Source organism: Nerophis ophidion, linkage group LG20, assembly GCF_033978795.1.
Source record: "Nerophis ophidion isolate RoL-2023_Sa linkage group LG20, RoL_Noph_v1.0, whole genome shotgun sequence".
Taxonomy (NCBI): domain Eukaryota; kingdom Metazoa; phylum Chordata; class Actinopteri; order Syngnathiformes; family Syngnathidae; genus Nerophis; species Nerophis ophidion.
The window spans coordinates 17,729,553-17,747,536 of NC_084630.1; the positions used below are offsets into that span (position 1 = coordinate 17,729,553).

The 17,984-nt window shown below is 44.0% G+C and overlaps 1 protein-coding gene across 1 annotated transcript; it reads left to right on the top strand.

Moving 5' to 3' along the window:
* Positions 1–7,496: 7,496 nt before the first annotated feature.
* LOC133538817 (RIB43A-like with coiled-coils protein 2) lies at positions 7,497–8,507 on the top strand. Its single transcript, XM_061880626.1, has one exon. It carries the CDS (start codon positions 7,497–7,499, stop codon positions 8,505–8,507), a length of 1,011 nt encoding a protein of 336 aa, XP_061736610.1.
* Positions 8,508–17,984: the final 9,477 nt, after the last annotated feature.

The window sequence follows — 17,984 nt, forward strand, 5'->3', positions numbered from 1 at the left end:
TGTCAACACTGTCTGCTCTCATTTTCTCGCACATTTGACTTTTTGTGGCTTTTAATGCCTCACAATCAAACACTTTTATGTTAAAATACTGAACATCTGCTCAGTATTTTAACGTAAAAGTGTTTGATTGTTTATTGGGATAAGGTAAACATCTGTTCAGTATTTTTCTGTAAAAGTGTTTGACTGTTTATTGGGATAAGGTAAACATCTGTTCAGCATTTTAACATAAAAGTCTTTGATTGTGAGGCATTAAAAGCCACAAACTGCAACGGGTTCATCAGACCCACAAACCCTGGCTGAGTAACAACAATATGAACATTACACAAGAGTTAAGGGAATTGACACTACATAGTCAGTATGTTCTGATTGCTCATCCACTGATCTGTGTCGGACAATTTTTTGTAATAAAAGGTACATGCCGATTAATGCCCTTGAATGTCAATCACGAACGACACTGTTTATTTTAGGTCCCACAGCTAACAAGTGGCTAGCATCTAATTATGCGTCTCGTGTAAGTTAATGATAATCACCTCCATTAAGGCGAATAAACTACATTTTACAGTATCTTAATGTTTCCAAATACGCAGGACAAGATGTTAAAATCCAGATGGCACATCTGAGGAACTTAGACCAAGACTTAGACTTAGACAAACTTTATTGATCCATCCATCCATCCATTTCCTACCGCTTATTCCCTTTGGGGGGCGCTGGTGCCTATCTCAGCTACAATCAGGCGGAAGGTGGTGTACACCCTGGACAAGTCGCCACCTCCTCGCAGCACTTTAGTGATCCACAAGGGAAGTAGTTCAGTTACAAAGGACAACTTCCCTTGAGGATCAATAAAGTTTGTCTAAGTCTAATGTTCTTAGAATCTTGAGATAATGCGAAAAAAGCAATAAAAAATGTCATATAAAAAAACATTGGAAAATAAAAATAATAAAACTTGTAAAATAGTAAGAACTATGGATAGAAATAAAGAATAAAATACAAGTAAGACATACAGTCGTGGTCAAAAGTTTACATACACTTGTAAATAACATAATGTCATTGCTGTCTTGAGTTTCCAATCATTCCAATCACAACTCTTATTCTTTTTTTTGTGATAGTTTGATTGGAGCACATATTTGTTGGTCACAAAAAACATTCAAAAGTTTGGTTCGTTTATGAATTGATTATGGGTCTACTGAAAATGTGACCTGGGTCAAAAGTATACATACAGCAATGTTAATATTTGGTTGCATGTCCTTTGGCAAGTTTTCACTGCAATGAGGCATTTATTGCAATGAGGCCACAAGCTTCTGGTTGAATTTTTGACCACTCCTCTTGACAAAAATGGTGCAGTTCAGCTAAATTTGTTGGGTTTTCTGACATGGACTTGTTTCTTCAGCATTGTCCACATGTTTAAAGGGGACCATTATCACAAGACCTATGTAAGCGTCAATGTAAACCTTGATGGTGCAGAAAAAATACCATATATTTTTTCTAACCGATTTCCGAACTCTAAATGGGTGAATTAAACACCTTTCTCCCAAAACGTTATTAGTTAATGATATTATCAGAGACAACAATCTTAACGTCATCGGTCTCAGCGAAACCTGGCTTAAACCAAACGACTTTTTTGCGCCAAATGAGGCATGTCCTCCTAACTTTACACATGCGCATATTGCCCGTCCGCTTAAAAGGGGTGGGGGGGTCGCACCAATATACAACGAAAACTTTAACCTTAGTCCTAACATAAATAATAAATATAAATCGTTTGAGGTGCTTACTATGAGGTCTGTCACACCGCTGCCTCTACACCTGGCTGTTATCTACCGCCCCCCAGGGCCCTATTCGGACTTTAGCAATGAATTCTCAGAGTTCGTTGCTGATCTAGTGACACACGCCGATAATATAATCATAATGGGGGACTTTAATATCCATATGAATACCCCATCGGACCCACCGTGCGTAGCGCTCCAGACTGTAATTGATAGCTGTGGTCTCACACAAATAATAAATGAACCCACGCATCGCAACGGTAATACGATAGACCTAGTGCTTGTCAGAGGTATCACCGTTTCCAAAGTTACGATAATCCCGTATACTAAAGTATTGTCCGATCATTACCTTATAAAATTCGAGGTTCAGACGCATGTTCGTCAAACTAATAATAATAATAACTGCTATAGCAGCCGCAACATTAATACAGCCACAACGACAACTCTTGCTGACCTACTGCCCTCGGTAATGGCACCATTCCCAAAGTATGTGGGCTCTATTGATAACCACACTAACAACTTTAACGACGCCCTGCGCGAAACCATTGATAACATAGCACCGCTAAAGTTAAAAAAGGCTCCAAAAAAGCGCACCCCGTGGTTTACAGAAGAAACTAGAGCTCAGAAATTATTATGTAGAAAGCTGGAACGCAAATGGCGCACGACTAAACTTGACACCTCAAGCATCAAGCATGGAGTGATGGTTTAATAAATTATAAACGCATGCTTACCTTAGCTAAAGCTAAATATTACTCAAATCTCATCCACCGTAATAAAAACGATCCTAAATTTTTGTTTAGTACGGTAGCATCGCTAACCCAACAAGGGACCCCTTCCAGTAGCTCAACCCACTCAGCTGATGGCTTTATGCAATTCTTTAGTAAGAAAATTGAAGTCATTAGAAAGGAGATTAAAGACAATGCGTCCCAGCTACAACGGGGTTCTATTAACACTGATACGATGGTATATACGGCGGATACTGCCCTCCAAAATAGTTTCTCTCGTTTTGAGGAAATAACATTAGAGGAATTGTTACAACGTGTAAATGGAATAAAACAGACAACATGTTTACTTGACCCTCTTCCTGGGAAACTGATCAAGGAGCTCTTTGTATTATTAGGTCCATCAGTGCTAAATATTATAAACTTATCACTTTCCTCGGGCACTGTTCCCCTAGCGTTCAAAAAAGCGGTTATTCATCCTCTTCTTAAAAGACCTAACCTCGATCCTGACCTCATGGTAAACTACCGACCGGTGTCTCACCTTACCTTTATTTAAAAAATCCTTGAAAAAATTGTTGCGGAGCAGTTAAATGAACACTTAGCGTCTAACAATCTATGTGAAACCTTTCAATCCGGTTTCAGGGCAAATCACAGCCCTCGCAAAAATGACTAATGATCTATTGCTAACGATGGATTCTGATGCGTCATCTATGTTGCTGCTCCTCGATCTTAGCGCTGCTTTCGATACCGTCGATCATAATATTTTATTAGAACGTATCAAAACACGAATTGGTATGTCAGACTTAGCCCTGTCATGGTTTAACTCTTATCTTACTGATAGGATGCAGTGTGTCTCCCATAACAAGGTGACCTCGGACTACGTTAAGGTAACGTGTGGAGTTCCCCAGGGTTCGGTCATTGGCCCTGCACTCTTCAGCATCTACATGCTGCCGCTAGGTGACATCATACGCAAATACGGTATTAGCTTTCACTGTTATGCTGATGACACCCAACTCTACATGCCCCTAAAGCTGACCAACACGCCGGATTGTAGTCAGCTGGAGGCGTGTCTTAATGAAATTAAACAATGGATGTCCACTAACTTTTTGCAACTCAACGCCAAAAAAACGGAAATGCTGATTATCGGTCCTGCTAGACACCGAACTCTATTTAATAATACAACTCTAACATTTGACAACCAAACAATTAAACAAGGCGACACGGTAAAGAATCTGGGTATTATCTTTGACCCAACTCTCTCCTTTGAGGCACACATTAAAAGCGTTACTAAAACGGCCTTCTTTCATCTCCGTAATATCGCTAAAATTCGCTCCATTCTGTCCACTAAAGACGCTGAGATCATTATCCATGCGTTTGTTACGTCTCGCCTCGACTACTGTAACGTATTATTTTCGGGTCTCCCCATATCTAGCATTAAAAGATTACAGTTGGTACAAAATGCGGCTGCTAGACTTTTGACAAGAACAAGAAAGTTTGATCACATTACGCCTGTACTGGCTCACCTGCACTGGCTTCCTGTGCACTTAAGATGTGACTTTAAGGTTTTACTACTTACGTATAAAATACTACACGGTCTAGCTCCATCCTATCTTGCCGATTGTATTGCACCATATGTCCCGGCAAGAAATCTGCGTTCAAAGGACTCCGGCTTGTTAGTGATTCCCAAAGCCCAAAAAAAGTCTGCGGGCTATAGAGCGTTTTCCGTTCGGGCTCCTGTACTCTGGAATGCCCTCCCAGTAACAGTTCGAGATGCCACCTCAGTAGAAGCATTTAAGTCTCACCTTAAAACTCATTTGTATACTCTAGCCTTTAAATAGACTCCCTTTTTAGACCAGTTGATCTGCCGTTTCTTTTCTTTTTCTTCTATGTCCCACTCTCCCTTGTGGAGGGGGTCCGGTCCGATCCGGTGGCCATGTACTGCTTGCCTGTGTATCGGCTGGGGACATCTCTGCGCTGCTGATCCGCCTCCGCTTGGGATGGTTTCCTGCTGGCTCCGCTGTGAACGGGACTCTCGCTGCTGTGTTGGATCCGCTTTGGACTGGACTCTCGCGACTGTGTTGGATCCATTGTGGATTGAACTTTCACAGTATCATGTTAGACCCGCTCGACATCCATTGCTTTCCTCCTCTCTAAGGTTCTCATAGTCATCATTGTCACCGACGTCCCACTGGGTCATTATTGTCACCGATGTCCCACTGGGTGTGAGTTTTCCTTGCCCTTATGTGGGCCTACCGAGGATGTCGTGGTGTTTTGTGCAGCCCTTTGAGACACTAGTGATTTAGGGCTATATAAGTAAACATTGATTGATTTCTGTTTATCGCGCTGGAGGCGATGACGTCAGAATGTGACTTCGCCGAGGTAATACCCCCGCCATTTTCATTTTCTACACATTACAAACACCGGGTCTCAGCTCTGTTATTTTCAGTTTTTTTTTACTATTTTTTGGAACCTTGGAGACATCATGCCTCGTCGGTGTGTTTCCGGAGGGTGTAACAACACTAACAGGGAGGGATTCAAGTTGCATCACTGGCCCGAAGATGCGAAAGTGTCTGCCGCCAGACCCCCTTTGAATGTGCTGGAGTGTCCCAACATTTGGCACAGAGATGTATGGATAACCTGCAGATGCATTTGCAACTATAAAGTCAACTAAATCACTAAGGTGAGTTTTGTTGATGTTGACTGCCAGCTAATCGATGCTAACATGCTACGCTAATCGATGTTAACATGCTATTTACCGGCGGTGCTAAAGCAGACATGGCACAGAGATGTATGGATAACCTGCAGATGCATTTGCAACTATATTACGTTTCCTTCCACCCACATTTAATGCGAAAAAACCACTTACCAATCGACGGATTTAAGTTGCTTCAGTGTCAAAAGATGCGAAATCCCTGATCGTTTGGTCCGCACATTTTACCGGCGATGCTAACGCAGCTATTCGGCCATGCTATGGCTATGAATAGCGTCAATAGCTATTCGCTAAATAGCTTCAGTTTCTTCTTCAATACTTTCATACTCCAACCATCTGTTTCAATACATGCGTAATCTGTTGAATCGCTTAAGTCGCTGAAATCCGAGTTTGAATCCGAGCTAATGTCGCTATATCTTGCTGTGGTATTCCCATTGTTTGTTTACATTGGCAGCACTGTGTGACATCACAGGGAAATGGATAGTGGTTTCGAAGATAGTGAAAATAAGGCACTTTAAAGCTTTATTTAGGGATATTCCGAGACCGGTAAAATTTTGAAAAAAAATTCAAAAAATACAACAAGCCACTGGGAACTGATTTTTATTGTTTTTAACCCTTTTGCAATTGTGATGATGTTCCCCTTTAAGTCAGGACTTTGGGAAGGCCATTCTATAAACCTTAATCCTAGCCTGATTTAGCCATTCCTTTACCACTTTTGACGTGTGTTTTGTTACTCCTGTTCGGCATCGTGGTGCCGGGTTCGATTCCCTCGAGGATGCGTCGAAATTGAACACAGCAAAGGTAAGATAAACAGATGTATTTAAATAACGAAAAGAGCTATTTAACAAAAATGCTGGAGCTAGTGGAAAAAACCCAAACAAAGGACGCTAGCATAAAAGCTAGGAATAGTAATGGACAAACTAATACTGGCTCAAAGGCACACAAAAACAGAAAAACAAATCTTCAGCGTGAGAGCTGGAATAATACAAGGGCATAGCGTGAAAGCTAGCGTGAATAAACATTTAGGAATGATCAGAAGAAACTAGTTGCGTGTAAGCAAACCAGAAATGCAGACATACCGTTGTGTGAAAACAAACTTGGATCCCAGACTGAACAACAAAAGATGCAGGCTTATATAAGGCAGGTGATTAGTGAGGACAGGTGTGCAGGGCCGTGAGTAGCAGGTGAAACTGATAAGCTACCATGGTGACCGACTAAACAGGAACTAATAGGATCAGACCGAGAGTGAAAATAAAAATGGAACAAAAACAACAATATGGTGATGATCCGGCCATGGGATCATGTTTGGGGTCATTGTCCTGTTGGAACACCCAACTGCGCCCAAGACCCAACCTCCGAGCTGATGATTTTAGGTTGACCTGAAGAATTTGGAGGTAGTCCTCCTTTTTCATTGTTCCATTTACTCTCTTTAAGGCACAAGTTTCATTGGCAGCAAAACAGGCCCAGAGCATTATATTACCACCACCATGCTTGAAGGTAGGTTAGGTGTTCCTTAGATTAAAAGGCCCACTTTTTCTTCTCCAATCATGTTGCTGGGTATTGTGGCCAAACAGCTCAATTTTTGTTTCATCTGACCACAGACCTTTCCTCCAGAAGTTAATGATTATTTGCAAGAAAAACATTTCTCAGTTCGAACATTAAATATCTTGTCTTTGCAGTCTATTCAACTGAATATAAGTCGAAAAGGATTTTCAAATCATTGTATTCTGTTTTTATTTACGATTTACACAACGTGCCAACTTCACTAGTTTTGGGTTTTGGGGAAATAAATCATAACAAGACCCTGTCTGGCAAATTCCACTGTACTGTTTTTGAACAGCGGTTTTGTTCATTGCAATGTTTTACCGTGAAGCTTCACGGTGGCAGAGGGGTTAGTGCGTCTGCCTCACAATACGAAGGTCCTGCAGTCCTGGGTTCAATTCCAGGCTGAGGATCTTTCTGTGTGGAGTTTGCATGTTCTCCCCGTGAATGCGTGGGTTCCCTCCGGGTACTCCGGCTTCCTCCCACTTCCAAAGACATGCACCTAGGGATAGGTTGATTGGCAACACTAAATTGGCCCTAGTGTGTGAATGTGAGTGTGAATGTTGTCCGTCTATCTGTGTTGGCCCTGCGATGAGGTGGCGACTTGTCCAATGTGTACCCCGCCTCCCGCCCGATTGTAGCTGAGATAGGCGCCAGTGCCCCCCGTGACCCCGAAAGGGAATAAGCGGTAGAAAATGGATGGATGTTTTACCCGTGAAATGTTCTGAAACAGTTTTTTTATTCCAACATTTGTAGGTGAAAATGTGGAATTCGGCTAGCTTTCAGACGGCGAGTATAGAGAGGCGCCGCAAGAATGAAAAGGAAAGAAGAGTCCGTATTTTTAACGAAAAAGTAAGAACTATCGGGATCGACAAGCAAGGCCTCGACAAGCAGCTGGATGAGAAAAAGAGTTTGAAAGATGCGGAAAAACTGGAACAAGCGACCTACGACGCCCAAATGCTGCATAACAGTAAACAAGCCTACCTTCTCCAAATGAAGGAAGAGAAGGAGAAACACGATAAGGAGAAGGCCAACTTTCAGGATCAGTACGAGCAGGCAATGCGGGAGCGGGAGTTGAATCGGGATAACTCCCAAGGAGAAGTGGAAGAGATGATGCCTCCGGGTCTGGCGGGCGAGGACCCGGACTATGACAGCAGGGTGTGTCGGCAGAGAGAGCAGCTCAGGGAGTGGCTGCTCCAGCAACAGGAGGAGCAAGCCTTGGAACAAGAACGACAAAAGATGGAGAAGTTGGACGATGACAAGTTCAGGGTACACGTGGACAGCGTGGCCGTGGAGCTGCAAAACGCCGAGACGGAGAGGAGGAAGAACAAAGCCATCGAGATGACCAAGTTCAACCAGAGCATGGCTGAGGAGAGGCAGCGCAAGGAGAGGGAAGTCAAGGACAACCCTCTGCAAGGTCTGCTACCAACCAAGGTAGGCGTGCCCGGGCTTTTCCACGTACGCGACCGGAGGCCAAACCCTGAGAGTTGGCAGCAGATGAAGAAGTTCTGGAAACTTCAAGTCGAAGAGAAAATGATGTCGGATTTAGAAAAGGTTAACGAGACGCGGCAGCACGATGACTTCTGCTCCAACGTGGCCCGTGCAGCTCTGATCCTGGAGAGGCAGCAGGAGCGTCAGAGGAAGCAGCTCCGACAACAGCTGGACCACAGCAACAGCACCGCCGCTGAATTTGAGAAACGCAACAAACCCGACATTGAAAAAGGACGCATCGATGACACTTTTTTCTCATATTTCAACACCTGCAGTCGGTAAGACACGACTCCAGGAGAGTTGGGGGCCAGCAATGGTATCGGCTTCCAGAGCTAAACTGTGGAATGGATCTCAGGCATCAAGTCGTCAGGATAAAGCAGGCTAAAAAAAAATGTATTGAATCTCCTTTCACGGTTTGAAAAAACACCTGCTCGCCGAGAAAAACGTACATCAAATCCATGAAAAAATATATTCCTCCAAACATTCATCATCCACTCAGGTTCAGTCTGAGGTTGTTTCCGCCTGGCACAGGTGTTTGACTTGTCTTCTTTCAATAACAATATTTTTGGAGAATAAAAAGTGAACGGGACAAAAACTGCCTTTTAAAAAAGTGCAGGGGAAGATATTGTTGAATCTCAATAAAAAAAAACAACAATGAAAGGGTTTTTTGTCATGTTTTATTGCAGCCCGTCTCTGAACCTGAGACATAATGACTTCTTTGTTGAGGAACAAATAATAAATGATTAAAAACTTGGCTTTTTTACTAACTTATGTCTTCATACAGGGCACCATGTGCTTTAATTATTCTGTTGTCTCTCATTGCCAGGTTCTCTGCAAGCCAAATTAAAACCTTATTTTGACTTTTTAAAGACCATGTTTAATCATACTTACGACCATTTCACACCCATACTGAAAAAAAAGTATGACATGAAGGAAAATCTTATTTGTAACTATTACCGTATTTTTCAGACTATAAGGCGCACTTAAAATCCTTTCATTTTCTCAAAAATCGACAGTGCGCCTTACAACCTTTTGCGCCTAATGTACGGAATAGATCTGGTTGTGCTTACCCACCTTGAAGCAATTTTATTTGGTACACTGTGAAATGATAAGTGTGACCAGTAGATGGCAGACACACATAAAAGATACGTGTAAACTGCAATATGACGGCAGTAAACAACACCGAAACTTTGAATGTTCCGTTGAAAATAAAGAACATTATATATGGCGCTCAAAAATCTTGTCAAAATGTTTCAGTACGACTTTGAAGCCGCACCGCTTGGATTGTAGCCCATTACGGCTACCGTAGTCATAAGTATTACTATGGTGTGTGTATAAGGACTGCAAAATGGCACCCATTAGCAGACATTATCTGGCGTTTAGTTTCACAATGTAATGCAAAACCAACTTTTCTTAGCTTCTGGTACCTACTGATGAGTATTTAAGATATGCATAAGTCCTGAACATTTGCGCACGTCAGCCACTGTAGTCTGTGACGATTACGTAGTCGATAAGCTACTTCTTCTTTATCTTCTTGTTATTGGACATTCATCCTCCGCTGTTGCCATTTCTAATATAAAGTAATGTAAAATGCTAACTTTTCTCTCGCTATGGAAGCGATAAAAATTACCGGTGTAGTGAATTTACATAATTCACCCAAGGAACTTCAGTTATTAGAGAGTTCCGGTTGGAAGGTTTTTTACGGGATACATTTCGGGTGTTGTTGGACTAGTGAGCCACGGATGAGGAGATGCTGCTCCGATTGATTGAATTATACAAATGCAAGGAAAACAGGCAGGACTGCAACAACCACCGCGGCATTGCTCTGCTGTTTGTAGCAGGAAAGATCCTGGCCAGAATTCTGCTAAACAGCCTGACGGAACATCTTGAACAGGAAGACCTACTGCCGGAGAGCCAATGTGGATTCAGGCAGGGTCGTGGTACAGTTGACATGATCTTCGCCGCGAACAGAACGCCACTCTATACTCCACCTTTGTAGATCTGACAAAAGCCTACGACACTGTCAGCCGAGCGGGCCTCTGGAAGATCATGGCCTCGTCAGCGTGAATGGTGAAGCTCTCAAAGCTGTTGAAAAGTTTGTCTACCTGGGTAGCACCTTGTCACGCATGGGCAACATCGACGAGGAAGTCATGCATAGGATAGCGCATGGAAGTGCTGCATTCGGCCGACCCCGCATTTCTGTCTGGGAGCGCAGAGGGCTCAGACTACGGACCAAACTTAAGGTCTACCATGGTCCTACCCGCCATGCTGTATGCCTGTGAGACCTGGACTGTATACAGCCGGCATGCTAAACAACTCAACGCCTTCTACATGAGATCCCTCAGGAGGCTGCTCAACATCAGGTGGCAGGACAAGATCCCAGACACTGAGGTCCTCCACAGGGCAGAGATGGAGAGAATCTATGCCATCCTCAAGCGTTCCCAGCTGAGATGGGCTGGCCATGTCTGCCGTATGTCAAACGAACGCCTACCAAAAATGCTTCTGTACGGTGAACTGCACCATGGAAAGCGCTCACGCGGCGGACAGCGGAAACGCTTAAGGACACCCTAAAGACCAGTCTCAAGGGCTGTGGTCTGGACCCAGAGACCTGGGAAGCTGATGCCCAACACCGTTCAAACTGGCGCTCTACAGTCTTGCATGGTGTAGCAGACTTTGAGGAAAAACGCATCCATGAAGCCGAACAAAAGCGACAGCTCCGCAAGACCAGGGACTGTTCCAGCCAGCCACCCCCTAGCCATAACCTGCCCTCACTGCAACCGGTCATTCCGTGCTAGGATTGGCCTCATCAGCCATCTTCGCACACAAATCAACGTGAAGTCACCTGGTCATCTTCGAAAACAAAGGACGAACATGTGTGATTGATTGAAGTAAAGTCTGAATGTCAATAAACAGTTAGCGCCATCTTTTGACACTTGTTCCACTCCCGTCCTTGCATGCTACACTGCTACAACCAAGAAGACGGAGAAGACGCTGTCGAAGGTCAGCCAGTTAAGTAAGACCGCCCACAAAACGGCGCTTCCGGAAGTGACTGTCAGAAAGCGACTTGAAGATGATCTGTATTTCGACCAAAGAACCACCATCACGTTATGTAGACCACAAGGAAGTGTTTTACATTTAGAAAAAAATCATAATATGACCCCTTTTAATGCGCCTTTTGAATGAAAAAACACCTGAATGCTCATCGGCAGTGTGCCTTATAATCGGGTGCGCCCTATGGTCCGGAAAATAAGGTAATCAATGGATCATTGCATCCCTAAGATGCAGCCTGAAAGTTGTAATAATACTATTTAGAGCAGGGGTCTCAAACTCAATTCACCCGGGGGCCACTGGATGCAGAGTATGGGTGAGGCTGGGCCGCAAGAAAAGATTTCTTCTAGTTGTATAATGACGTTTCAAATTGTATTCCTTGTGCACCGCAACTTTCTCTGTGCAAATAAGACACTGCTCAACAAAGAAATATTGCATCGCACACTTTTCCTAGAATTGTCTTTGCTCATCACTAACCTTTCTCTTCACTGCAGGCTTTGAAAAATACATGTTTGGGGTTGTGGCTTATTTATATTTAGCACACGCACAGAGAATAATGTTATTTCCGCAATGTGTGTCGTTTCGATTTTCTTTCCTAGAGCAACACGGTGGTCAGCGGATAATAGCCGGGAAAGTACCAGGATAGCGAGCGCAAAAAAGTGACGGCTCCCGGAGTGTTATCCGGCGTCTTATAGAAATATATGTAGTGTTCATCGTGTGAGGCAATGCAAATTAAACAATTAAAAAACTGTTTGAATTGGTCCAGGTTATCGGGGACGGTTATTACTGACGGACAAGTGTCGCCTTGTGACTGCAGCCAGGAACGTAAAAAAACCCTCGTCTCCATGGCAACGTCTGTCGCTTTCACTCATTTGCCGCTTTTCCACGCACGCAGGGGTAGGCAATCCAGAACGTTGAAAGAGCCATTTTGGACCCAAATAACAACGCTGTCAAGCGGAATTCATATAAAACTTGGGGCCGCACTAACATTAAACGTTCATATTAAGGTGGGGGCCGCAAAACGTCTCGCGGGCCGCATGTCTGAGACCCCCTATTTAGAGATTTTTTCTTAATGGACCAACATTGCACCAAAGATGCTATACAACAATGCATCCATCAAATGTGGAAGTTTCCTAAAGAAGCCCTGGAGCCCTGGAAGGCCCCGAGGGGAAAAACAAGCGGTGGTGAAGGCGTGGGGAGGGGAGGTAGTTGTATGCGTGTGTGCCCAATTGTCTTGGGTGTGATGGTGTAATGTTTTTGTAGACTGAGGCCGAGCTGAAAAAGTTTTGAGTCCAGGTGTCGTTGAGAAGGGAGGGAGGTCAAAAGCACAAGATGGCGCTGCTCCGTTCGGCTGCCTCTCCACGCTCTCGTAACAAGATTTGCGTATTTTGGCTAATTTGAGTAGTTTTTTTTGTTTGACCAACGATACAACAATTGTTTACGACCGACAGAATCTTTTGGACACAAATTTAAAAACAAATCACCAACTTCAACGCAGCTTGGACCTCTTGAAGGAACTACCGGCAGAATTGAGAGTCCATAACAACGCCGGCAAAAACAACAAAGAAGAATGGCGGAAATACCATCGATACCGTGGCAGCCGAGGGGGAATAAGGAACCGCGTCAGAAGACGTGCGAGCCGGACGCCTCTCCCTTCTATCCTTCTCTCCAATGTCCAGTCAATCGAGAACATGTTGGACGACATCAGGGCGAGGATTAAGTTCCAGCAGGACATCAGAGACTGTAACGTCCTGTGTTTCACTGAGACCTGGCTCACACCGGATGTTCCAGACCACGCCATCAGCCTGGAGCCCTTCTCCGTGTACTGGAGCGACAGAAATGAGTCGTCGGGGAAATTGAGAGGCAGAGGCGTGTGTTTTATGGTGAATAAACACTACTGTGGACCGAGCGGTGTGGAGAAAATAAGGGAACACTGCTCACCGGACCTGGAGTTTTTCATCATCAAATGCCGCCGAGTTTTACCTACCAAGCGAGCTAACATCAGTCATACTCATCGGAGTATACATTCCACCCCAGGCCAACCTTGACACCGCGCTTTCGGAGCTCTACGACCAGGTCAACTCCAGACAGCTCATGTTGATCCTGCTATTATGGGTGCTGGGGACTTTAATAAGGCGAAACTTAAAACGGTATTTCCCACACGTGACCTCTCCTACCCGAGGCGATAATATATTAGACCACTACTACTCTGCTACCACTGCTATAAGTCAGTGCCTTTCTTCGGTAAATCAGATCACTCTGCCATCTTGCTCGTACCAGTGTATAAACAAAGTTGGAAGCGCGCACCCGTGGTGACGCGAGAAGTCAAGCGCTGGTCTGTGAACTCAGAGTGCGTGCTCCAGGATGCGCTAGACTGCACACACTAGAGCGTGTTTCGCAAGGGCGACACAGCTGTGGTGGGCCTGATCTCCAGAAACGATGAGATGGTTTACCTGAGTGAAGTGCAGAACCTGGCACTGTGGTGTCGGGAGAACCACCTCGCCCTGAACGTCAGCAAGACCAAGGAGATCATAGTGGATTTTAGGAGACGGGAGGCAAGGAACTACAGTCCCCTTAGCATAGAAGGGACGCCGGTTGAGAGAGTGCCCAACTTCAAATACCTTGGAGTGACAATATCAGAAGACCTGTCCTGGACCACACACAGACAATGTGGTGAAAAAGGCACGACAGCGTCTGTACTTCCTCAGAAGACTTGAGGAAGTTTAAGCTAAACCACAAGATGCTCAGAAACTTCTACTCATGCACAATAGAGAGTGTCATGACTGGAAACATCACCTTCTGGTATGGGAATAGCACCGCACACGACCAAAACAGACTGCAGAGAGTGGCCAGATCAGCCGAGTGCACCATCGGAAGATCCAAGGCCAAGAGGATTGTGAGGGACTCTAGCCACCCAAACAACTGCCTCTTCTCACTGCTTCAGTCAGGAAAGCGCTACCGGAGTCTCAAGGCCAACACGGAGAGACAAGGGAGGAGCTTCTATCCCCAAGCCATCAGACTGCTCAACTGCACCGCTGATTAACAAATCACAATTGCACAAAACTGCATGCACAAGATCACTTTACTTACTACTGTAATTACCGGACTACAATACTCTCATTCAATGACTGTAAATAATGTAAAAAACAAGAGTATAAAGAAGTCATACTCTTCCATTACCTTTGTCCATACTACTGTCACTGCTCAACTGGCAAAGAACTGTAGACACCTTCATTGCCAGAGTAAGTTTGTGACAAACCCCAAGATGCAGAGATGGAGGCAGGCATGGAGTGAGAAAACATAATTTAATTTAAAACACTAAGACAAAAACAAACAAAGGGTACAAACAAAAAGCGTGCACGTGGGCGGATAACAAACAAAAATAGCTAGCATGGGAACTACAAAATAAACAGAGCTTAGCACGGAAGCTAGCAAAAACAAAAAGGCCTAGCGTGGAAGCTAGCAGGTCTCGAGCAGGAAACAGAAGTCGTACATGAAATATGAAAACAAAGTTGGACGCAGGGAACAAAAGGCAGTAAGCTAAAAACCGCAATCAAATAAAGCTTACCGCAATGCTGCATTGACAAAACACGACACGACAGGTAGCAACGACAAGAGCGACATCGACAAGACAATAATCCCGCCCCGACTGGAGGACAAAAGCGAGTACAAATAGGAGTGGGCTGATTGACGCGAGGTGTGGCCAGGTTCCAATCAGCCGCAGCTGAGGTGAAACAGTGCTCAGGGAGAAAGACAGGAAACTAACAAAATAAGAGCGCTGAAAGGAACTAAAAACAGGAAATACTAAACACAGAGGAAAAACTAAAACACAAACAAACGTCAGTGGCAAGCCTGACATTCATATTTGTTCCTTCCTATACTGTTACACTATTTGATATTGCACTGGTACTTTAACTACTGTACTTCTACTTGTACAGTAGTGACTTATTGTGCAACTTAATTGTCTTGTAATTAATGTACATCAGAGCTATTACATTTTTTGTATTTAGTGTGTTATATTCTGCAACTAGTGTTTGGATCCCACTGTATGCAATATCGGAAGAGCATGGAAAAAAGCATTTCACTGAGGTGAAGTCTGCATGTGACAAATAAACCTTGAAAAGCGTCCATCATTGAGGTGTCCTCGAGGGTGTTTTTCAGAACAGCCTGTTCCGCGTCATCGCCATTCGAGGAATTCAGATCGTAGGTTAGGATGTTTGTTTTTCCAGAACAGACAAAACAATTGCTTGTCTGTTCTTAGTCCTCTCAAATTCAATTCAATCTTCCTTTTCAGCAAACTTTTCCATGATGTGATCCATCTTTTGATTTAGTTCAGAAATCGTCACAGTCTGTATTCCCACAGCCATGCCCAAACCTTCCATTGCGACGAACAGCTTTTGGGCTCCTTGAGTGGCTGCCATTGTCTTACGAATTTTACGATTCACCAGAGCAATGCCCAGTCCAATCAGCAGGTGCCCCGCGATGATGTCTTCCACGTCCTCGATGGAAAGGACTGAGAGGCATATGATTCTCCATTTATCCCAGGAGTCTCTCACTTACCTCGCAGCAATGGTTCCATCAGGACAGCCAGGCTCCCCCGAACCTATTTTCCTCCTCAAAAAGACTTTGTCAATTGCATCATATCCATGTCTGATGTTTAGATTTGAGGACAGCGCAAAGAAAGAAGCTTCAAAAAAAAGTTCAGACAAGACTAAAAATAAAACAAGATACTGCTGTGTTGTAAATACAATGACAATAAAGCTCATATCCTATCCTGATCAAATACCATATCATCAGGAATCATACTGCATAGTTTTAAAATGTTGTTGCGTGTCATGTTAGAAAATGTTGCTTCAAGTGAAATTAGTCAGAAAAATGGTAGATATGGATAAAACTAACCTTAAAGGGGAACTTTGGAATGTTGCCTATCGTTCACAATCATTATAAAAGACGAATGGATTTTTTTTTTTTTTTAATGCATTCTACAGTTGTGATCAAAATTATTCAACCCCCACACCATTTTGGTGTTTTAGCAAGTTGGACATTTATTCCATATTTTATTTATAGTCATATCAAATAAAGATGTGTCAAATAGACAAATGCAACTTAAATTGTAACACTGTATTTTACAAAATACCAAAAAATGACATTTTTCTCAATATCTCATTGACAAAATGATTCAACCCCCTAGTTACATGCATCTTTGGCAGTAATGACATCCTTCAAAGGTGATACATAACCGGACACAAGCTTCTTGCAACCATCTACAGGTATTTTAGCCCATTCCTCTTGGGCAAAGGCCTCCAGTTCATTCATATTCTTGGGCTTGCGTGCTGCAACTGCCTTCTTCAAGTCCCACCACAGCTTTTCTATAGGATTTAGGTCTGGCGAGTTTTCCAGCCCTTCTTCTGCAACCACTCTGATGTTGATTTGGAGGTATGCTTGGGATCGTTGTCCTGTTGGAAGGTCCAACGTCTCCCAGGCCTCAGCTTCGTCACTGACTTCATGACATTTGCAGCTAATATATCCTGCTAGGAAATAGAATTCATAATGCCTTGAACGCGCTGGAGATTCCCGGTACCTGAGGCAGAGAAACAGCCCCAGAGCACGATTAACAGTAGGCAAGGTGTTCTTCTCATTGTAAGCTTATTTTTTTCTCCTCCAGACATAACATTGATTCATAGGCCCAAAGAGTTCCAGTTTTGTGTCATCACTCCATAGAACAGTTTCCAAAAACCTTTGGGGTTTGTCCAGATGATTTTTTGGCATACTGGAGTCTATTTTTTTTGTGCCTGGTAGTCAGAAGTGGGGTGCGCCTGGGAGTTCTGGCATGGAGGCCTTCATCTTGTAGTGCGCGCCTTATTGTCTGGGATGAAACCTGCGTTCCCCCCTCTGCAATTTCCTGTTGTAGTTCCTCAGCTGTTACAGTGGGTTTTTCACCACTGTACGCTTCACAGCATCCTCTTTCTACCACGTGTTTCCACTGTGCCTTTAGCTTTAAACTTGCGAATTATGCTCCCAACTGTGTCTCTTGGAATGTAATGTATTTGCTATTTTCTTATATCCATATCGTTTCCTATGAAGAGAAATTACCTCCTCTCTTGACTTCTTTGACCACTCCCTGGACTTTACCATGTTGCAAATACACCATTGACCATCTACAAGAAGCTGAGCGTCACAGTCTTTTTCAATCAGTTTAATTGTTGCTCGTTGTGGTTCTAATCACATCTACAGGTGTTTTCAACACCTGATTGAAAATACCTTATTCAAATTATGTTCTTAAGAGTTATGATCTTCAAGGGTTTGTGGAGGAGGATTGTGATTAGCACACTGTTGGAGTGGAAGTCAGCGACCCAGTCTGGGTGACTAGAGACAGTGCACCCTCAGACGGGGGCGTGGCATGTGCTGGCTGAGAGACACAGCTGTCAGATGATTAGTTGGCGCAGGTGGTACGTGTTAGACTAATCATCTGTTGTCCTTAACAGTGAGCGGCCAGGTGCAGCAGTGCAGTTCAGACTGGAGGGACAGAGAAGTCAAGAGAACTGTGCAAGACAAAACTCCATCCATCCATCCATCTTCTTCCGCTTATCCGAGGTCGGGTCGCGGGGGCAACAGCCTAAGCAGGGAAGCCCAGACTTCCCTATCCCCATCCACTTCGTCTAGCTCTTCCCGGGGGATCCCGAGGCGTTCCCAGGCCAGCCGGGAGACATA